Source organism: Neophocaena asiaeorientalis, unplaced genomic scaffold (assembly GCF_003031525.2).
Source record: "Neophocaena asiaeorientalis asiaeorientalis breed wild unplaced genomic scaffold, Neophocaena_asiaeorientalis_V1.1 scaffold340, whole genome shotgun sequence".
Classification (NCBI taxonomy): domain Eukaryota; kingdom Metazoa; phylum Chordata; class Mammalia; order Artiodactyla; family Phocoenidae; genus Neophocaena; species Neophocaena asiaeorientalis.
Genome location: NW_020172733.1, coordinates 2122840 through 2145407, shown reverse-complemented (window position 1 = coordinate 2145407; position 22568 = coordinate 2122840). Strand labels below are relative to the sequence as shown.

Genomic DNA, 22568 nt, shown 5'->3' with positions numbered 1-22568 from the left:
ACTGACAAATATAGATGCAAAAATCCTCAACAAAATACTAGCAAACAGAATCCAACAACACATTAAAAGGATCACACACCATGATCGAGTGGGATTTATCCCAGGGATGCAAGGATTCTTCAATATAGGCAAAGCAATCAATGTGATACACCATATTAACAAATTGAAGGAGAAAAACCATATGATCATCTCAATAGATGCAGAAAAAGCTTTTGACAAAATTCAACACCGATTTATGATTAGAACTCTCCAAAAAGTGGGCACAAAGGGAACCTACCTCAACATAGTCTGTCATACAGAGTGAAGTAAGTCAGAAAGAGAAAAACAAATATCGTATATTAACGCATATATGTAACCTCGAAAAATGGTACAGATGAACTGGTTTTGCAGGGCAGAAATTGAGACACAGATGTACAAAACAAACGTATGGACCCCCAAGGGGGAAAGCGGTGGGGGCGGGGTGTGTGATACCTGTGTCCCTACTGCCACCTAATGGTTCTTTGAGCATTAAGGTCTCCATTGCGTAGTTCTTTTTTTCCCAACTGCTGACACTATACCAATAAACTGGCTAAATGTGACCATATCAAACTATGTACCACTAGTCTTACTGTGGCAAAACTCTGGGGCTCATTCTGGCTTCTGGAAAAAGTCATGTTAACTGTCTCCTTTTTCCTCTTTGCATTTGGGAATGTATATCCCCATACTCCCCATGGTTGTTTGGTATAAGTATCCTTTTAAAAAAAGATTGTTTTATTATCTATCCACTGTGCAATAAAAGTGATGTGGAACGTAAAAAAAAAAAAAAAAAAAAACCAGTTAAGATGGAAGTTTTATGTTATATGTATTATACTACAATAAAAAATAATTTAAGAAATAAATCACAATATCAGTATATGGTTTCTAACACTAGATAGACAACCGTTCATTTCAGATGATGTCAAGAAAGATTATTTATACTGTGTTCTGACTACCCCACAGTCAAAATAATTCTGCCACTAGATTCCATTTTAGTTAGGTCAATGCAAAACAAACAAAACAAAAAGTTATTAAAACACACTCAAAATAGGAACTTCAAGCTTCATCATAATTCTAGACCTACATACAAAAATATAAATTGATGAGCATAATAAACACATCAGAGTAGATGAGTTTTGGGAAAATAGAAGGCAAGTAACAAAGAGAGAAATAACTTGAATTGACACTAAAAGAGCTCATTAGCTACAGTAATCAAAACAGTATGATACCAGCATAAAAAGAGACACATAGGCCAAATGGAACAGAACTGAAAGTCCTGAAATAAACCCATGCATATATGGCCAACTAATATTTCACAGAGGAGGGCAGAATACTCAACGGAGAAAAGAAAGTTTCTCCAATAAATGGTGCTGAAGAAATCAGGTTATTCACATGTCAAAGAAGGAAACTAGAGCCCTAACGTACACTATTCACAAAAATTAACTCAAAATGCACTAAAGACTTAAATGTAAGACTGGAAACCATAAAACTCCTACAAGAAAACAGGAAAGACAGTTCCTTGATATGGGTCTTGGCAATGATTTTTTAGATATGACATCTAAAACACAAGCAACAAAATAAAAAATAAACAAGTGATATTATATCAAACTATGAAGCTTCTGCACAGCAAAAGAAATGATTAACAAAATGAAAGACAAACTACAGAATGGGAAAAAATATTTGCAAATCATATATGTGGACAAAGAGTTAATATCCAAAATAAAGAACTCATACAACTCAATAGCAAAAAAAAAACAAAAAAACAAAAAACCACACACAAAACCAAATAATACGATTAAAAAATGGGCAAAGGAACTGAATATAAATTTTTCCAGAGAAGATATATGAATGGCCTACAGGTACATGAAAAGGTGCTCAACATCACTAATCATTAGGGAAATGCAAATCAACACCACAATAAGATATCACCTCACACCTCTTAGAATGACCAGCCTCAAAAGGACAAGATGTAACAAATGCTGGGAGGATGTGGAGAAAAGGGAAACTTTGTGCACTGTTGGTGGGACTGTAAATTGGTACAGCTGCTACAGAAAACAGTATGAGATTCCTCAAAAAATTAAAAAGAGAATTACCATATGATCCAGCAATTCCACATTTGGGTATATATTTGAAGAAAATGAAAACACTAACTCGAAAATGTACATGCACCCCAATGTTCATAGCTGCATAATTTACAATTGCCAAGATACAGAAGCAACCTAAGTATCGATCAACTGATACACAGACAAAGTAGTTACATGCACAATAAAATATTATTCAGCCATAAAAGAGAAAGAAATTCTGCCATTTGCAACAACACGGATGGACCTTGAGGGCATCATGGTAAGTGATATAAGCCAGACAGAGAGAGACAAAAACTGTATGATCTCACTTATATATGGAATTGTTTTAAAAACTCATAGAAAAAGAGATCATATCCATGGTTACCAGAGGTGAGGGCTGGGGAGTAGTGGGGTGGGAATTGGATGAAGGTGGTCAAAAGGTACAAACTTCCAGTTATAAGATAAATAAGTACTGAGGACGTAATGTACAACACGATGTTTATAGTTAACAATGCTGTATGGTGTATTTGAAAGTTGACAAGACAGTAAATCCTAAGAGTTCTCATCACAAGGAAAAAAATATTTTTCTTTTTTGTGGTGTTTATATGAGACAATGGATATTAACTAAACTTACTGTGATAATCATTTCACAATATATGTAAGTCAATTCATTATGCTGTACACCTTAAACTTATACAGTGCTGTATGTCAATTACATTTCCGTAAAACTGGAAAAAAAGAGCTTATTAGTAATTAAATTTAGTTTAGTTCATTAGATATATATTATCCAAGGTACTGGAGGGAAAACAAGACATGAGATACATTCTATCTATCTATCTATCTAAATAACTAGACAAGTAAAAGAAATTTTTAATAAAGGCAATATAAGGTCATCAGTGAAATAGTGGCAAAAAACTTTACAACAGGAAAGGAAGAAAAGTGGAATCAAGAAAGATATTGAGTCTTATTATCTCGAGCACTATTGATTTCACTGAATGGATCTGAATTTGAAAGAGGGCCATGGAAGTTGGGCATACTTCACTAGGGACAAGGTAAGCGGAAAATAACACCTGATACATGGAAACAACATAATTCACATTTTCACATTTAAATAAGAAACATTTAAAAATTTTCTTCTGCAGCAAGAAGCAACAACCTGCTCTACTGCAACATTCTAATAATCTCTGAATAATTTGCTTTTCATTTTGATAGCCAAAAGTAAAACTCTCATGGCCATATATTTACAGATAGTAAATTATATCTCTACCAAACTTGACTGCAAGCTCTTTGAAAGCTAAGATGGTGTCTCTAATGCAGTGTTTGACACAAACAGACACAGAATGAATATTTAGTGAATTTAAATAAACTATGAGAAAGCCAGTATAGTATTATTTTCTGAAAATACATGCCTTAAAACACTAATCCTAAAATTAGCACTGTGAAAAAAAAATTCAAGCCAAAAATTTGATAAATTATGCAAACTTTATTATTCATCCTCCTGTCACAGACCACTGATGAGCATATTAACATATTAAAATCTCTGAAAAGTGCTGAAGTGCCAAAATCAACCTACCTCTTTTAAATCTAGCATTTCCCAAATGTAAGGGGGCTAACAGAATCTTTTTTGTTCTTCCTCAGACCACTAAGACCCTTCAGAATTATCATTCTATCAAATACTTTGGGAAATTCTCTATTAGAGTCCAAAAGGTAAATGTATGCAAGCTGTTACAGAAGAATGAACTATAATATTCCTGAATATTTAAACATATCACTGAATTTACCTTCAATTTCACTGGACTCTCTGTAAACTACATGGTCTCCCAACCAAATTGCTTAAAACTATATTGATGACAGCAAGAGAAGATAAACTGGAAACTTAAATATTTAATCTCCTCTCTATTCAACAGCTAATATAAAGATTGTCACAATTAGATTTAAACACACACACACACACACACACAGCACTATGCCAAACTCTTCCACAGCATCAAAGTCCTTTTTTCCTTCCACCTTATTCTTTCAAATCAGAAAGGAGTTTATAGAACCAAAGTCAAAATTCTCAAAAAGTTTATTTCTCATAAAACATAGATCACTGAAATGAGCAACTATTTAAAAACTACCCAAGAACAAATGTGACTATCTGTGCCCAAAAGACAGAGTATCGTTAAGAATTTCTCAACTGCTTTATCTCCAGTATGGAAAAGTATCAATGTAACTTGAAGAACATTTAGATGCTACGAGATTGATAACGCTGCTCAACACTCACGATGTACACCAACTAACAGACATACTCAAGTAATCTCAACCCTGTTCTCACCTTGCCTTTGGTCCAACAAAAAATCATGTCTGACCTATGACCCACATATAGATTTTTAGGATTACTGACTTCTCATTAATTCAAAACCTAGCAAATTTGGGCATATTTCAGAGAAAAAACAAGAAGCCTGAAAAAAAGTCTTTCTAGACCCAATGTCACTGACTATTCAGAGTCAAAATCCAGTCAAGCAATGAAAAAAGACTATAAATAGAATAGTTAAAATCTGGAAAAGGTGGATAGTGAGATTTTTTTTTTAATTAAGAGATATCAAAAATGACGAGGGGGGAGAAAGAATATATCTTAATAAAGCTTTGCTAATTGAAGATATAGTATTTAGGAAACAAAAAATTAAGTATTTTTGGAAGTTTCTGGTTTAAGTACTCTGAGAAAAATTATCAGCTGTCCAAATTAGCAATTTTAAAGCACATATTTCTATTATTAATATAAAAACCATTATTCTAAATTATTAAGGAAAATAGGCAAACTGACCCTATTAAATGTAGTAGTTTATTGTTCATGCTTTTAAATAGTGCTAGAAAGGTACCAAAGAAGGACAGCTTGATATATTTATATCTTTACTTGAAAATATGCATAAATATCTATTATTATAGCTACAGTAACAAGGAAACCTTGACCTGTTTAAGAACAACTGATAGCTAAATGACAGATCAGCATTTTAAAAAAGAAAGGCTCTATTTCTGAGTACTGATAGGGTTTGTACTGGTTTGTACTTTCTATGAGCAGTGTACATTAGTTATTTTGTAAAGGATCTTTTCATAGTGTATTAAGATGTATGTAGGTATACAATTTGTACATCGAATTCTAATGCTTGATCTGTTTTATCAAAGGACCTTCCTTAAAAGGCAACCAAAAATACATTGTAAAGTGAGAAATCTCCTCCGAATATACATAATTTGTCATTGTACAGAGATTTTTATATTCTCTGCCAGGTCAAAATAATTCCTCTAGTAACAAATTCTAAATCTAGAAGCGTAACTTGGCCCACAAAATATCTGTATTTCCCTCTATTACAGGTTATAGAGAAATTTTTCAGTTCATTTTCAAATATTTTAATGAAAACATTCTATAAAGAGTATTCTGTGGACTCAAAAATGTTCTCATTTTTTGGTACTCAAGACTCATCAAAAAGTACAGGTAGACCAAACAATGCATAATTGCATTTCTTGGAATATTTATGAGATAATTTGCATAGAATATAACATGCAATATAAATATAGCCCAAGATCCAAGGTTTAATTAGATTTTTGTTCTGAATTCACTGATTTATGACTAGTGGCTTAGCATGATTTCTAGAAATACTTTTAAAAGCTCACAAAAGAAGGATATAAATATTGCATTTTCCTTATACTCCATATTTATACTATTCTTACACTTCTAAACTACTAGAGACATTCAGACAGTGTAATTACTGAATTCAGTCATTCATATTCATTCTATTATTGTGTGTGGTAAAATTTAATAATCCATGAGGACATTTTCCCCAAGTATACTTTAAAACACTAGAACAAACTAAAATTTTCATCAATAATTTAAAATCCAGGCAAAACTCTCAGATGTGAAACATAAAGAAGAAATTTTGCCTTACCTCATACTCAGAAATTTCAGGTAAGTTACTTTCATCTGCCTTCTCTAGCTTTTCAGCAGCCCACTTGCTTGCAGCCTCAGCAAGTTCCTTTTCCGTTAGCCGACTGGGTTTATCTAACACCTAATAAAAACAAAAGAATGGTTCTGTTACAGTTCTCAAGGGCTTTAAAATTTCAAATACATCAAGAAGTATACCCCACTTACACATGAAATCATTTAAGCCTTCAAATTTATAAAGAGAACAAGTACGTTCTTCGCTTTTTCAAAAATATTCAACACAGAATTTCGTTAAGTTGCAATTTTGGGGGGACATATAGACTAAATCTGACTCCTACTTTCATTTATATAAAGCTTTAGAAATTCATCTAAGGAACGAAACAAAAAACACTGACAACTAATATACTAAATATTATTTAGAATATACAAGACATTATACTGATTTCAACTTTGTATCTTTAATTATATTCAATGAAATAACCAATGCCAAAATTTCATCAAGGTAAATTTCTAATTAATGAAACAGAAAAGTCCAGATATACTATTTTATACTTTGTAATAGTTTATATAAATCCTACTCTTTACACGAAATGTATACACTTAAATTTCATTTTTTGATACTACCACTACTTCCCTTCTCCAACCACATACAATACTAAACAAAGTATAGGATTTGGAGTTATAGACAAAGCTGGGTTTGAATAGCCATTTCATCACTAGTGAGGGCAGATGATTTTATATACATAACTTATGACACTGTGAGCCTTCATTTTCTCATTTACAAAACAGGGATTAATAATATTATATTCACTCTTAAAGTAGTTGTGAGAATCAAGGGAAGTAACAGACCTGAAAGCATCTAGCATTAACACTTGGTACTTTAATTTTGTTTCCATCTCTTACTTCTATAAAGTCACATCATTGATTCTAAATATACCTCCTCTGGATGACAGTGTCAGTAAAAATCCCCATGTTATGGTACACTATCATTTATAAAGCGCTTACACATGCAAACCAAAAAAAGGCATTTTAATTAAATGGAATTCCATGAAGGTGGCTAGACTTTATCACCCCCAACTCATAAACCAAAAAACTGAATGTCAAAAGGTTAGTGATTTGTACACAGTTACCGATAAATGCTGAGCTGGAACTTAAAAACTAGGTCTTCTAGATGAATAAGGCCCTTGACCACCTTCAATTCAATTTACCAAAAAACTGGTTTGCCATCCATAATATTTACTAGAAGATAATCACAGTGTATCTACATGGAGTATTTCCATGGCCACTGAGTAAGTCTCAATATCTTATTCCAAAGCCCTACCCATACATAAGGTTAAAAAGATATAAGCAATACCTTTACTATTACTTAGTAATAAGGTTAAAAAGTTTTTTAAAAATAAGAAACACAAACAAAAATATTTTTTTAAATGTACACCTCACTTTTCTTTGGTACCTGTTTTGAAGAGAAATTTAGAGCAAAAACAAAACAAAACATTGTAAATTATCTCTAGTAAAGAAGGAAGCAAAATCTTTTATAACTGAATCCTTCTATTCAACCATCATTAACTCTGTACACTTAAAAAAACTCTCATTTGAAACTGACTTCTAACAGCAGAAAATAAACTCTGAAAAACTATTCCTACATGACAGTAACCATAATGTTTCAAAGAAAAAGTCCTCCACCGTATCAGGAAATCTAGGTAATAAAGCTAGCATGTAACCCTGGGAAGAGGACACAGGAAGCTATACTTCCCCAATATATAAAATGATTATAGATCTAAAATTCTGAAATTCTAATTCCATTCTAAGACAAAAATGCAAACATCTAAAATAAACTGTCAGATGAAAATATCTAAAATCCATTGGGGTTGGATTTGATGGTTAAAATATATTTTCATCACGTACCACAAAGTCCTATGCTATAACATTCACACCACATTATAGTTCAAGGGAAATAAATATTTCAAATATCATAATTTAAATATTCATAGTGACTTAGATGGGTAAGTATTATTTACTCTTCATTCATTTCTAGCTGGGGGAAAAAAAAAAAAAAAAACCAAGCCAGTGTTTCAGATGGGTAAAGCACCCTTGATATGATAAGAAAGAACCAAAAAATCCAATCAATCTTTCCTATTCAAAATCCAGCATTCTAGCATCCTCAGACTTCTGGGACAGCTCCAAAGACACAAGTTGTCACAAAGACACCTTTTCTTTTTTCATTTGAGGCAGAGAAGCAGCTGCCCACTGAACACCAGCACAGACCACCAGGTGATATCTTTTCTTACAGAAAAGCCAAACATACCAAAGACAGAAAACAAAAAGAAGTGAAGAAAGACGAGAATAGAAGTAACAACAGCAATGGAAAGAGGAACAGTGTGAGGTTGGTGAAGAGAACCTCAGCAACACCCCAAAGTTTTAAGTTTTGAGGATTAGAACCATGCACCTTTTCAACACGTTTTCAGATACTGAGAAGGAAGGACTGAGAAGAATGATGCAGTGAAAACTGGCTATGTCCTTGAGAAAATTATTTAACATCTAAGCCTTTTCCATAAAATGTATATACCCACTTTTTTTAAATTGCAAAATAATCACAACCTTAGCATTAGCTAACACCTGCATCATGTCACATAATTACCATTTCTTTTTTGTGGTGAGAACATCAAAGATCTCTTAGCAAATTTCAATTATACAGGAGAGTATTATTAACTATAATAACTATGCTAATATATTAGATACCCAGAACTCATTCATATTATAGCTTCAAGTTCATAATCATTGACCAACATCTCCGCTTTTCTCCCGTCCCCCAGACTCTGGTAACAACCCTTCTTTCTGTGAATGACTTTTTTAGATTCCACATGTCATCAGGATCATAGAATACTTGTCTTTCTCTGTCTGGCTTATTTCACTTGGCATAATGCCCTCAAGGTCCATCCATTTTGTCACAAGTGGTAAGATGTTCACCTTTTTCATGGTCGAATAATATTCCATCATGTATGCATACAATATTTTCTTTATCCATTCATTGAGGGCAGGTTAGGTTGTTTCCACATCTTGCCTATAGAGAATAACGCTGCAATGAACACAGAAATGCAGGGGAGTTCCCTGGTGGCCTAGTGGTTAGGATTCAAGGCTTTCACTGCCATGGGCCAGGTTCAATTCCCCCCGCCAAAAAAAATGCAGATATCTCCTTGAAATACTGTTTTCATTTCCTTCGATTTCTTTAGTGATCCATTGGTTGTTTAGTAGCATACTGTTTTGCCTCCAATGTGTTTGTGTTTTTTGCAGGTTTTTCCCTTGTAGTTGATTTCTACTCTCATAGCCTTGTGGTCAGAAAAGATGTCTGATACGATTTCAATTTTCTTAAATTTACCAAGGCTTGTTTTGTGGCCTAGCAAGTCATCTATCCTGGAGAAAGTTCCATGTGCACTTGAAAAGAATATGCATTCTGCTGCTTTCCGGATAGAATGCTCTCTATAAATTAATTAAGTCCATTTAGTCTAATGTGTTATTTAAGGCCTATGTCTCCTTATTGATTTTCTGTCTAGATGATCTGTCCACTGATGTAATAAGTGGGGTGTTAAAACTCCCCTCCTATTATTGTGTTACTATTGATTTCTCCTTTTATGTCTGTTAATATTTGCCTTATACATTGAGGTGCTCCAATGTTGGGTGCATATATATTTACAACTGTTATATCTTCTTCTTGGATTGACCCTTTGATCATTATGTAGTGTCCTTCTTTGTCTCTTGTGACAGTCTTTATTTAAAGTCTATTTTGTCTGATATAAGTACTGCTATACTTATATAGCTTTCTTTTGATTTCCATTTGTATGGAATATCTTTCTTCATGCCCTTCCTTTCAGTCTGTATGTATCTCTAGATCTGAAGTGAGTCTTTTGTAGACACCATATATATGAGTCTTGTTATTGTATCCATGAAGCCACTCTATGTCTTTGGTTGGAGCATTTAGTCTGTTTACACTTAAGGGAATTAGCAATATGTATGTTCTTATTGCCATTTTGGTAGACCTTTTCCCCCCCTTTCTTCATTTTTTCTCATCTCTTGTGATTTGATGACTCATCTTAGTATTATGTTTGGATTCCTTTTTCTTTTTTGTGTGTATATATATTATAGATTTTTGGTTTGTGGTTACCATGAGGTTTCTGTATAACAGTATATTAAGTTGCTGATCTCTTAATTTCAAATGCATTTTTAAAACCCTGCATTTGTACCCTCCTCCCCTCACGATTACTGTCTTTATCTTATTTTACATCTAATTGTTTTGTGTATCCCTTCACTGCTTATTGTGGATACATACAGATGATTTTACTACTTTTGTCTTTTAATCTCCTTACTAGCTTTGTGTGTAGATGATTTCCTACCTTTACAGTACGTTTGCCTTTACTGGTAAGCTTTTTCATTTCATAGTTTTCTTGTATTCTTGTTGTGGCCTTTTCTTTTTCACCTAGAGAAGTTCCTTTACCATTTGTTGTAAAGCTGGTTTGGTGGTGCTGAATTCTTTTAGCTTTTGCTTGTCTGTAAACCTTTTGATTTTAAATCAAACATGACTGACAGCCTTGCTGGGTAAAGTATTCTTGGTCACAGGTTTTTCCCTTTCATCACTTTAAATATACCGTGCCACTACCCTCTGGCCTGCAGAGTTTCTGCTGAAAAATCAGCTGATAGTTTTATGGGAGTTCCCTTGTATGTTATTTGTTGCATTCCCCTTGCTGCTTTTAATACTCACTTTATCTTTAATTTGTGTCATTTTGATTACTATGTGTCTCAGCAGGTTCCTCTTTGGGTTAATCTGGAACAGGGCTCTCTGTGCTTCCTGGACTTGGGTAACTGTTGCCTTTTCCAGATTAAGGACGTTTTCAGTTATTATGTCTTCAAATACGTTCCCTTCCCTTTTCTCTCTCTCTTCTCCTTCCGAGACCCCTACAATGGGAATATTAGTGTGCTTCATGTTGTCCCAGAGGTCTCTTAAACTGTCTTAATTTTTTCATTCTTTTTTTTCTATTCAGTGGCAGTGATTTCCACTACTCTCTCTTCCAGCTCACTGATCCATTCTTCTGTATCATTTAGTCTACTACTGATTCATTCTAGCATATTTTTTATTTCAGTTATTGTATTCTTCACCTCTGCTGTTCTTTATATTTCCTAACTCTTTGTTAAAAACTTCTAACTTCTCACTCTGCATCCATTCTCCTCCCAAGTTCTTTGATCATATTTATGATCATTACTCTGAACTCTTTTACACGTAGACTGCCTATCTTCACTTAGTTCTTCTTCTGGGGTTATAGCTTGTTCCTTTCTAGAACATAGTCCTCTGCTGCCTCATTTTGTCTAAGTTGCTCTTTGTATGTTTATGTATGTGGTAGGTAGGTTATGTTTCTCCACCTTGGAGAAGTAGCCTTCTGTAGGAGACATCCGTTGTATCCTAGCAGTACACTCCCCCCGCCCCTCATCACCTAAGCTATATGCTCTAGGTGTTCCCCCTAGAAGGGCTGTGTGGGTCCTCCTGTCATGGTGGGCTAACTACATGGGTAGTCTGGTAGGCTTGGTTGGCCCCTAGTCCAGTTGGCTGCCCCCTAGTCCAGTTGGTTGCCAGGCCCTGCCTTGTGAAGATGCTGCTGGCTACTGTTTAGTGGGGCCACCTGGTCACAAGGTGGCTGGTTGCAGACCCCTCAGGGGCCCCAGAGCTAGTGCTGGCTCACTGGTGGGCAGAGTCAGGGTCTCAAAGACTCTAGAGCTGTTGCCCACACACTGGCAGGTGAAGCCAGATCCGGGGTTAGTGCCAGACTACTGGCAAGCAGAACTGCTTCCTGGAGTCTGGCTGCAGGGCCAGGGATCCCAGAGCTCATTTCAGATTGCTGGAGTAGGGGAGAGGCAAGTTCCTGAAACAGTTGGGTATGGGGTCTGGGGTGTCCCAAAGGTTGTGCTGGCCCGCTAATGGTCAGGGCCAGGGCACAGCTGGTCCCAGGGTAGGGTCTGGCTTGCTTCTGCTGGTGGGTGAGGCTGGTCTAGAGGCTAGTGTAGGCTTCCTGGCAGGAAGGGCTGGTGCCTGTCCTCTGGTGGTTAGAGCTGGGTCTTGGCCCTTTGGTGGGTAGGGCTGTGTCTAGGGGTGTGTCTAGAGGTCAGGAAGTCTTTAGGCAGGCTGTCTGTTGATGGATGGGGTTGTGTCCCCGCCCAGTTAGTTGTTTGACCTGAGGCACCCCAGCACTGATCCCTACAGGTTGCTGAGTGGGGCCAGGTCTTGGTGCTAATGAGCCAAGATGACAGCAGCCAGCAACAGTGTTCATGTGTTTGAGCGTTCCCTAATATGTCTGCCACCAGTGTCCATATCTCCAGGGTGAGCCGCAGCTGCTCCCTGCCTCTCCAGAAGACTCTCCAAGACCAGTAGGTGGGTCTTGTCCAGGCTCCTATCAAATTACTGCTTTTGCCCTGGGTCCCACTGCACATGGGATTTTGTGTGTGCCCTTTAAGAGTGAAGTCTCTATTTCCCCCACTCTGTGGGGCTCCTGCAATTAAGCCCTGCTGGCCTTCAAAGCCTAACGCTCTGGGGGCTTGTCTTCCTGGTGCCAGAACCCCAGGCTGGGGAGCCTGACATGGGGCTCTGAACTCTCACTCCTGTGGAAGAACTTCTGCAATATAATTATCCTCTAATTTGCGGGCTGTCCACCTGGGGGGTATGGGATATGATTATACTGTGAGTCCATCCCTCCTACCTGTCTCGTTGTGGTTCCTTCTTTATGTCTATAGTTGTAGATCTTTTCTGGTAGGTCCCACTCTTTTTCACTGATGGTTGCTCTGCAGGAAACTGTGATTTTGGTGTGCTCCTGAGAGGAGATGAGCTCAGGGTCTTTCTACCTTGCCATCTCGGCTGCTCTCCTTATGAGAGCAGTATGAGCAGTGGTCATACGTGCATACTGAAGCATCATGGCAGATGGACACCAAACTCCCAGTGTTGACACGTGGGCTGAGTTTTGTGGCCAATAGGAGGCAGTTTATGATAAAAGATGCTTAGGCAAGGTTAAGTGAAGGGGTGCAGAGCTTCCTTGCACTCTCAGAGCTGCCATGTGTTCACCCTGTTTTCAATTCCTTTGCATACATTACTAGAAGTGGCTTGCTGGATGATAGGATAGTTCTAATTTTTTTGGGGGGGGGAATCCCCATACTGTTTTCCAATTTACATTCCCACCAAGAGCATATTAGGGTTCCCTTTTCTCCATATCCTCTCCAACATTTGTTATTTGTACACTTTTTGATGACAGTCATCCTGGGTGTGTGAGGTGATATCTCCTGGTGGTTTTGATTCACATTTCTCTAATAATCAGCAACGTTGAGCATTTTTTCATATGCCTGCTAGCCATCTGTATGTCTTCTTTGGAAAAATGCCTATTCAGGTCTTCTGCCTCTTCTTTGATATTGAGTTGTATGAACTATTTATATATTTTGGATATTAATCCCTTGTTGGTCATATCATTTGAAAATATCTTCTCCCATTTTGTAGGTTGTCTTTTTATTTTATCAATGGTTTCCTTTGTTCTGCAAAAGCTTTTAAGTTTAATTAGCTCCCATTTGTTTATTTTTGCTTTTATTTCTTTTTAGGGTTTTCTACATATAAAATCATGTTATCCACAAATAGTGACAGTTTTACTTCTTCCTTTCCAGTTTGGGTGCTTTTTATTTCTTTTTCTTGCCTAATTGCTCTGGCTAGTACTTCCAATACTATGTTGAATAAAACTGGTGAGAGTGGGCATCCTTGCTTGTTCCTGATCCTAGAGGAAATGCTTTCAGCTTTTTGCCATTGAGAATGATGTTGGCTGTTGGCTTGACATATATAGCCTTTATTTTGTTGAGGCATGTTCCCTCTATGTCCCCTTTGTTGAGTTTTTATCATAAATGGATGTTAAATTTTCTCAGCATCTACTGAGATGATCATATGATTTTTATCCTTTACTTTATTAATGTGGTGTATCACACTAATTGATCTGCAGATACTGAACCATGCATGCTAGCATGCCTGGAATAAATCCCACTTGATCATGGTATATGATCCATTTAATGTGCTTACGAATTTGGTTTGCTAACATTTGGATGAGGATTTTTGCATCTATCTTCATCAGAGATACTGGCCTGTAGTTTTCTTTTCTTGTAATGTCCTTGTCTGGTTTTGGTGTCAGGATAATTCTAGGTTCATAGAACAAGTTTGGAAGTGTTCAATCCTCTTCTATTTTTTTGGAAGTTTGAGAAGTACAGGTATTCTTAAACGTTTGGGAGAATTCATCAGTGAAATAATTTGAGAAAATTATTTAACTTCTGAGCCTGTTATATAAAATGGAAATATACACTTACCTACATCATAGAATTTTTATATGAATTAATAACAGAAGAAAATATATAATATAGTACATAGAATCAAGTCATTATACAATAAATGTTAGGTCTCTGCCTATTACCCCACTTCCAAAATAAAAGCACAGTCTCTCAAATATGCCTCACCTGGATATTCATTCCCACTCGGCTATGGTCAAGATGAGAAGGGGATCAGTAAATACTAATTTTAGCATAACCTGTGGAAATAATTCTATGAGAAAACTGCTCATTTACTCTGGAGGCAACTTTTAAGTTATGGTTACTTGAAACTCAAGCTTTCAATGCAGCAAATTACCCCCGTTAGGTGTGACAGTAAAGAATAAAAGCACCTGTACTATACAATCCATCTCATTTACTTTGTGTTTCCCCTTTGAATTGATTTTAGAAGTACAACAAACCTTTGATGAAGGAACTGCTGAAGAACTTGAGGGTGAAGTGTCTCTTGATGTTTTCAAAGACTGAACAGGTCTTTCTTTACCTATATAAGAAAATATAAAATGCAATTTTCTAGCTTATTTGTTTTCAACTAGAGTGTTTTTGTAAATGAATAAGGGGTGGAAGTCATACACTTATTTTAATAGTGAAATCTTTATTACATTATTAAATTAAATCTGTTAATATCTAAATCATCCTATCTGTCTTAGAGGCTGGGCACCATCAAAAATTTCAAATAACCTAGAACCAAAGGACAGTATATATGGCAATCTAGGCCATATCAATGCCAGTTAGCAAACATGGAACCACAGAGAAGACCTCAGGAAAGGCAAAAAACATTTTAAAATCATAAATGCTTCCTCCTCCAAGTTCCGAAAAGTTAATTTTTAATACATCACACTAAAAATCCAATGGAGGTTATTATATAGATGCTACCAAAGAGAATTAGCTAATTATTAGCTAATTAAGCTATAGCTCAAAGAGAAAGGTATGTAGGAAACTTAGCAGGTATTCATGAAATGTTTAAAAAAAATTAAAACTAGAAAACTATAATAGAGCACTAATCTGGTACCTGATATGAATGAGTACCCAAATATTTGTTAAATGGTGGAAAATAAATCTGTATGAGATAAAGTCACTAAACTTTATCTTTGGTCACTTCAGACACTCACATAGTGCTCTATGTATACTATTATTTTTATGGAAATATAAGCCAGAAAATAAATTTAAATATTATTTTAGCCAGTTCAACGAAAACAACAACAAAAATGGGTTTAGTTAAATATAATCTTAAAAGTAACAGTGAGCTGTTGCTAACAGAAAAACGTTTCATTAAATTATCTATATGTCAACTGTAACAGATATCCTCTGCTTTCAAGTGCTAGGAAAACTTTAATTACAGAGAAGAGGAAAAAGTAGCACCAAGTTTGGAGTGACACAGAAACTGGTCAAGACTGGATAGTGGGTTAAGGCCAGGAAAGCAGACAAGAGCAAAAGCGGAGAAAAAACGACCTTGAAACTGAGGCAAAGCCAGCTTCAGTCAAAAAGCCTCTTAAGCTCTTCCTGCTATGGTCAAGACAAGCAAAGTAAGGGCCTGGAGGTCAAGGGCTTCCAACCACCTGGGGATGTAGTGAATAACATCTCTTTCCAATGTCCTGCAGAGCCGGAAAGGCTTTCTCAAGACGCCCCCCACAGTTCCCTGCACCCACAACACGTGGCAATGTGTGAAGATATTTCTGATTTTCACAGTGGGTGAGTGCCACTGGCACATGGTTAAGTAGAGGTTAGGGATGCTGCTAAACATGCTACAAATGCACAGGACAGCCCTCCACAACAAAGAATTATCCGGCCTCAAATGTCAGTAGTGCTGAGGTTGAAAACTCCTGCTCTAGGCACAGTATTCCAACTGTGAAGCTCCAATAGTCTTAAAAAAGACCTAACTCTAGAATCTTTTAACTTGTGGTACCATTAAGAGACTTTCGCGCTAAGCAAGTTTAAAAGTTCTTACAGACCTTAAAAATCAAAAGCAAAATGATACGACCATCACGACATCCCCAAATGGCTAAGAACATGGCTTATTTAGTCATTCCCTACTGTATTTCCACTGCACATGGCAAATTCCATATCATAATGTGACAGTGTCAGTCTATCCCACTGCACCAAAAGCCCCTAGAGGAACAAGTATCATAGCTCATTTTTTCCCGAATACCCAAGGCCTACCAAGCTGAGTCCTTTAAGAAAAGAGTAGGTACTCACAAACTTGTGAAAAGATGAATTATTTTTCTACCCTTAGGATTCAATGACCTCCCCAGTCTATTCTGATTAAGTATTTCCTTGAGAGATGGAGAACTGGACCAATCAGCACAGCACACTATGTTAATTAAAGACATAATTATAGGCTCAATTCTGGCACACAGCAGCTAAACACAGCAAAAAAACGTTCACAAGCAGTTGTTAATCTCTTATTTAGCACCTCCTTTACAAACAAAACATCAGCTCTACAGGTATGCCAAGTATGGTGTCCAAGTGTAGTCTTAGGATCTTTCATGATTTTAGCTACATAAAGTTTAAGCAGATTTCAACCAATCCCAGTGTGCAGAAGCAAAGGAACATTGAAGGAGACGGCAGTGGTTTATCAAATATCAACATATATTCATATATACCGGTGGCATGAAGGGCAGGGACAGGCAAGAAGCAAAGGATAAAGAAAAAGGATGATACAGATGGCAGCAGAAAGAGCACAAAAATGGTAAATAGAAATATCCTGATCCTACTGATGTTGGGTCCTTTCTGCCAGTGACTTGTCTACTCTACAGATCTCAACCTCCCATGAGGTGGCAGTTGCTGACTGGGAGTGGCTAGCCCAGACAACAAACCCACATGTCTCCCCAAATCCTACTACCTGAGTCTGCTATTGTTCAACTCTGGTTCCAACAGCAGACTAATGGAGCAGTTATACACTTTTCCCATTTCTATAACCTCTACAAATTACAGCCCCCCACCCTTCACAATCCCAAATCACAATCTAGCTCAAAACTCACCTCTTTCTGGCTTTCCTTCATTCTGCCGTTTGTAGGAGGCACCAGCACGCATGGACTCTAGGGAAAGGTGGGCAGGGAGGAATTAACACCAGCACCTCTGTGCCCAGGAGGAACAGGAGAAGAACCCAGAAGTAGGAGTAATGAGAACAGGAACTTCTGAGCATTTGCCGGTGACCCTAACCACCTTCCTACCCTGCTTTCAAGTTGGGCTGTCTGAGCAAACACCAATAAAGAGAAATAAATAACAGAATAGGAGAAAAACTCTGTTTAAGATTGGGTCCAACATCAATGATGTATATAGATAAGGCTAACCAAGGACAGCATGAGCAGAAAGAAATGAGAAAAGGATCCTATGATAAGACACCAAAAGTTAAAGACAGGGATCACACGTCTTACTTATCACTATAAGCATCTAATCTAATCTCCTCCATAAAGTCAATATTCAAAGGATTAAAGAATGACACCAAAAAAATCAAGAGTGAAAGATGAATCACCACTAGAAATCAAAAAGGACACCTGGGAAAGTTTTCACGGTATATCATATCAGTTCCCTGAGCATAGGACGGCTACCTGCAAGTAATCATTCTGACTTGTTCTCAACAGGTAGCCTGTTACTAAATCTTGCCAGTTCTTTTCATGCAAACTCTCTCATATATGGATTTTCCTTATAAACAAATCCACAGCTACTTGATCTCCCAATTATCCCATACTTAGAATCTTGTAAATATTTTGTTAGTTTCCTTACCTGCAAACTCTTAATGATGCAGATGGAATCGGCTTTCTAAATAGCCTAAATAAACTAGAAGGGGCTCTCAGCTATATTTCCAATATGTTTTCTTATCATTTATTTCAAATTATTCTATTATAGATCCCAAATTGCCAATTTTATCCTTTTTTCTGAGAAAAAAATACATTTTCTGAATCACTTTGGCACTGTCAGCACCTTGCACTAAAAAAAAAATTCAAGAAATATCACACAAATATTGCCATCCTACTTTTGCAAGAATGTTGAAGAAGCAGTATCCTTATCTAATTGTTCACTGATGTCATCAGAAAGTTTTGTTCCTCCTGAGCAGCTGATGTGTTTTTATCTAAGTTTCACTATGAACACTATCTATTGCTCATTTCCTCTTTGTTTTAGGCAAATCCTTAGCTCACTTATAGTAATTGCTGAAATCCTTATCATAGGCATCTAATTCATAAACTACTAACTTTATTCTTTTATTTTCACACCCTTATTTCCCTTTTTTATAAAATTCTTCACCCGTTTACTTAATCCTGTTTTAGTAAGTGTTTATTTTTGTTAACCTGCCTCAAATTCTTTGTAGATGAAGAGGTCAGGACAACGACATTTTTTTTATAGGAGTGTCTGGGGCTTGGGCTTGGCTCACACTAGCTGTTGAGAATGAACTGTCTGTATGTCTTCCAAACTCTTAAGTTCAGTGACTCCACACTGGTAGCCTGAAATCAGCCATGGTAAAAGTATTCACTCCACAAATATCGGCAAATGTCACAATCAGGTGTTTTTCCCCTGAAGAGTCAGTTTACTAACACACAACTGGTGCTGTGTTGATTGATTTTGATTCCAAATTTCAGAATCACTGTAGGAATGACTGCATTTAACTACAGATTCCCATCCATGTTACCTTCAACAGACCTGGGCTATTTAATAGTATTCTAACAGACAGTAAAACCAGCTGAATCCAGCTCAGATTGCAAAATCATAAACAAGTAAGTGGTTGTTTTAGCCCATGAAATTTTAGAGTATTTTTTTTAACATAAAAGGTAATAGAAACAACCCATTGTGCTTAAACTCTTCATCCCAGAGTCTCCAATGATCTGCTTATATTAAAACTGAAGGTCTTTCTTCTTGTCCTCTACTACTGCAGCTTAATGATTCATACACAAGTTCTTCTTAATATTTTACCATTTGCTTTTCATGCCTTTGTACGTTTGTTTGTCATCCTACATCTTCCTACCTTTCTCTTTCTTCTTTGTTGGTTATTGTTCCTTAAATATGAATGTTCCTCCTATCCTCAATCCTTTTTGTTTTGTTATTCTTCCGTGGCTCCAACCAATACTATGAAGACAAATGTCTCTCAAATCCACTTCTTTCACTCACACTTCTATATTTCTAATTGACAGAATGCTACTCCTTGGCCACTTAGCCATTACCTCAAATTCATCTCACATGTGATCATAGTAAGCAGAAACTAACCCCTACTTGAGAGCAGGGCAAGAGGCTCAACACATTCCTGCCTTTGCTGTGACTTGCTAAAGAAAATGAGTTCTAAAGTAGGATGAAGCAAAGAAACCAGGAAAGAAAAATTCTAAAGTTGGCAATATGGAAATCAAAATCCAAGTCAATGTACTGGTGAGTGAAAGAATAAATGGTGAGGAAGACAATGAACAAGAATTTCAAATACTGGTTCCATAGACTAGGTATAAAGTGCTTCCCACGCAGGTGAAATGAAAGCCAGAGAAGCAGCTTCATGTTACAATAAACATTTAAAAGTTCTCTAAGAATTTAACAATATTTGCTGTCTCTTTGCATATAATAGCTGTAAGTCTGATATGATCTTTCAGAAATATACTTTCTTGCTGATGTGTTCTCCTGATGAAAGCAGCGATGAACTTAACCAGATTCACCCAATCCTATCAAGTATTATTAATTACTGATAACCCATATAGGAGCTCCATATAGGAGCAAAATACACTGCTAGGAAAAAAAAATAAAACCATCCCTACAGGGACTTCCCTGGAGGTCCAGTGGTTAAGATTTCACCTTCCAATGCAGGGGGTGCAGGTTTGATCCCTGGTTGGGGAGCTAAGTTCCCACATGCCTCGTGGCCAAAAAACATAAAACAGAAGCAATATTGTAACAAATTCAGTAAAGACTTTAAAAAAATGGTCCACATCAAAAACAAAAAATCTTAAAAAAAAAAAAAAAGAAAACCATCACTGGAGATAATAAAATTAGGGGCTACATCTTGCAAACTATTAAATTCTTGGTACAGTGCCTGATGTATAAGAGAAAACCAGATACTTCTGAACGTCTTATCAATAAATAAATAAACTTAACAGCACAGGTAGTAGATTCATCTCTCCTTTATAGCTGAAGCATTAAAGGGGAAATTAAGATATGAACAAATGAAGATGGGGTGGCTATAAGGATGCTGAGGAAATGATTCATTTTTCTGGATCATGGATGAAGACATGCAAATTTGGGGCTCTTGGTTAGGAAGAACATGATTTCTCAGTGATCTACTGGTTCATTCAAGAAGGTATGAAACAGGGAATTCTCTGGAGGTCCAGTGGTTAGGACTCCGCACTTCTGTTGCAGAAGGCACAGGTTCATCCCTGGTCAGGGCACTAAGATCCCGCATGCTATGCGGTGCAGCCAAGAAAAAAAAAAAAAAGAAGGTATGAAACAGAAAAATGGAGGGGACACAAGAAAAATGATCCTTGTGGTAAAGACACCAAAAAAACAACCAGACACAGGGGTAGAAAAAGCTCTCTCTGTACCACCTCTGCTTCCCACAAATAACAAACTTTTGGAGGTAAGAGATCCAACAAGTTGAAATAAAGGCATATTAACTATGAATACATGGAAGTGCATTTCTGAAGAGAACTTTCCTTTAATACATCAGTTACAACCACATGGGCTCACTTTTTAAAATATAAGTAAAATACTACATCATCTGTACATATTATGAACATGTGCAACAGGGATGCTATAAATGCCTACACATATGAAAATGCCATTAATTGATTACTGTTTCAGAACCTCCATCACTCAAGTGCCAGAAAAGCTATAGCTGTACTCCTGGAATTCACCCAGAAAACTCACAGCCAAAGCTCTTTGTGATATAATAAATAGATTCTCACACAAAAGAATACATTGTAGAATCTAATTCAATAGCACACTTACAGCCTGGATCAGTTAACAGTCCAAGATTAAATTCCTCATGAAACAGCTCATCCCAATAATCCTTCTCCACTTTCATCCTTCCACCAACTTCTGCCCACTCGTCAGATATCACCTAAAATGCCTATTCCCATGCAATGATTTGTATCCTTCTCTAAATCATAAACTCAGAGGGCAAAGACTAGGTCTGTCTTGCTTGGCAAACCATTTATATGAAATATATTTCTGTTGAATGATTTTATGAGTACTGAACATAAATACAATGACTTTCAAACCAAGAAACACTATAATATTTAGCTGCTAAGAAAACAGGTTCTTACTGTGTAATAAACATAACCTGATAGTAAAGTCTTATTTCCATATTCCCATTATCACTTACACCTGCACAGAAAAGCCTTCTTTCTAAAGGCAGAATTAAACCTCTAAATTTTATTGGAATTTCAGCTATGATCCAAAAATTCCTGTGGACTTCCAAATTCATTCACAGCCAACAGGTATTAAGACATGTGCCTTTTCCCATTAAACTTAAGTTCAATAATAGAGTCTATCTTCCAAATACACTCTTCTCAAAATAGTATTTTTAATTCTTGTACATTTTCAGTTATTGTAGAAGATATGCTTTCGAAAAGGATTAAACACTGATGAATAAGTCTTTCTTAAAAATATCTTTCATTCTTAATAGTGGCTGCTGATATTGAGAAAGTAAGGGGAGGCTGGGCCCAAAGTCAGAGCTATAGAAAATCAGATACAGACCAACAAAAACAATAAACTTACAAATCTTCCATAGTAATGACATTTTAAAAATGTCATATACCTAATTTATATATGAGCATCACTGGTAAATTTGACATTAATCGGTAGCAAATGTTTAGAATGAATTAACAAAGAGTTTATAAATACCTAACATAATCATCCCTAGGAGCCACAACAGATTTACAAAACTAAGCAAGGCAATCTTTATGTCATTGTTTCCATAGTGGAAATGCTTTGTAATCCTCAAGTGGAAAAGAAAACAAGATGGGGAATCACAACTGGCTGAATAACAGCAAACACTGCAGATAAATGGTTGTGGTCCACAGAGAGAGGTGCCTAGAGGTTTCTATATTGTGCCTTATGCTACTCAACAGAATTTTTTTTTAACACCTTTATTGGAGTATAATTGCTTTACAATGGTGTGTTAGTTTCTGCTTTATAACACAACATAATTATTAATGATTAATACAAAACACATAAAGCATACTTCATTTGTAGATAAAACAAAGCTCTTTTTATCTGCTGCT

At 36.3% G+C, this 22568-nt stretch overlaps 1 protein-coding gene across 9 annotated transcripts in view; it reads right to left on the bottom strand.

Moving 5' to 3' along the window:
• Nucleotides 1-22568, bottom strand: part of PPHLN1 (periphilin 1) — a 138414-nt gene that overhangs the window by 54131 nt on the left and 61715 nt on the right. For 7 of the 9 annotated variants that reach the window (XM_024740445.1, XM_024740439.1, XM_024740440.1 and 4 more), the window contains 3 exons: nt 17361-17417; nt 14784-14863; nt 6002-6121 (listed from right to left, as the gene is read on the bottom strand). In XM_024740445.1, the coding sequence (XP_024596213.1) occupies nt 6002-6121; nt 14784-14863; nt 17361-17417 (257 nt within the window). The remainder of the gene's footprint in view (nt 1-6001; nt 6122-14783; nt 14864-17360; nt 17418-22568) is intronic. The other 2 variants (XM_024740441.1, XM_024740447.1) reach the window with 1 other exon arrangement.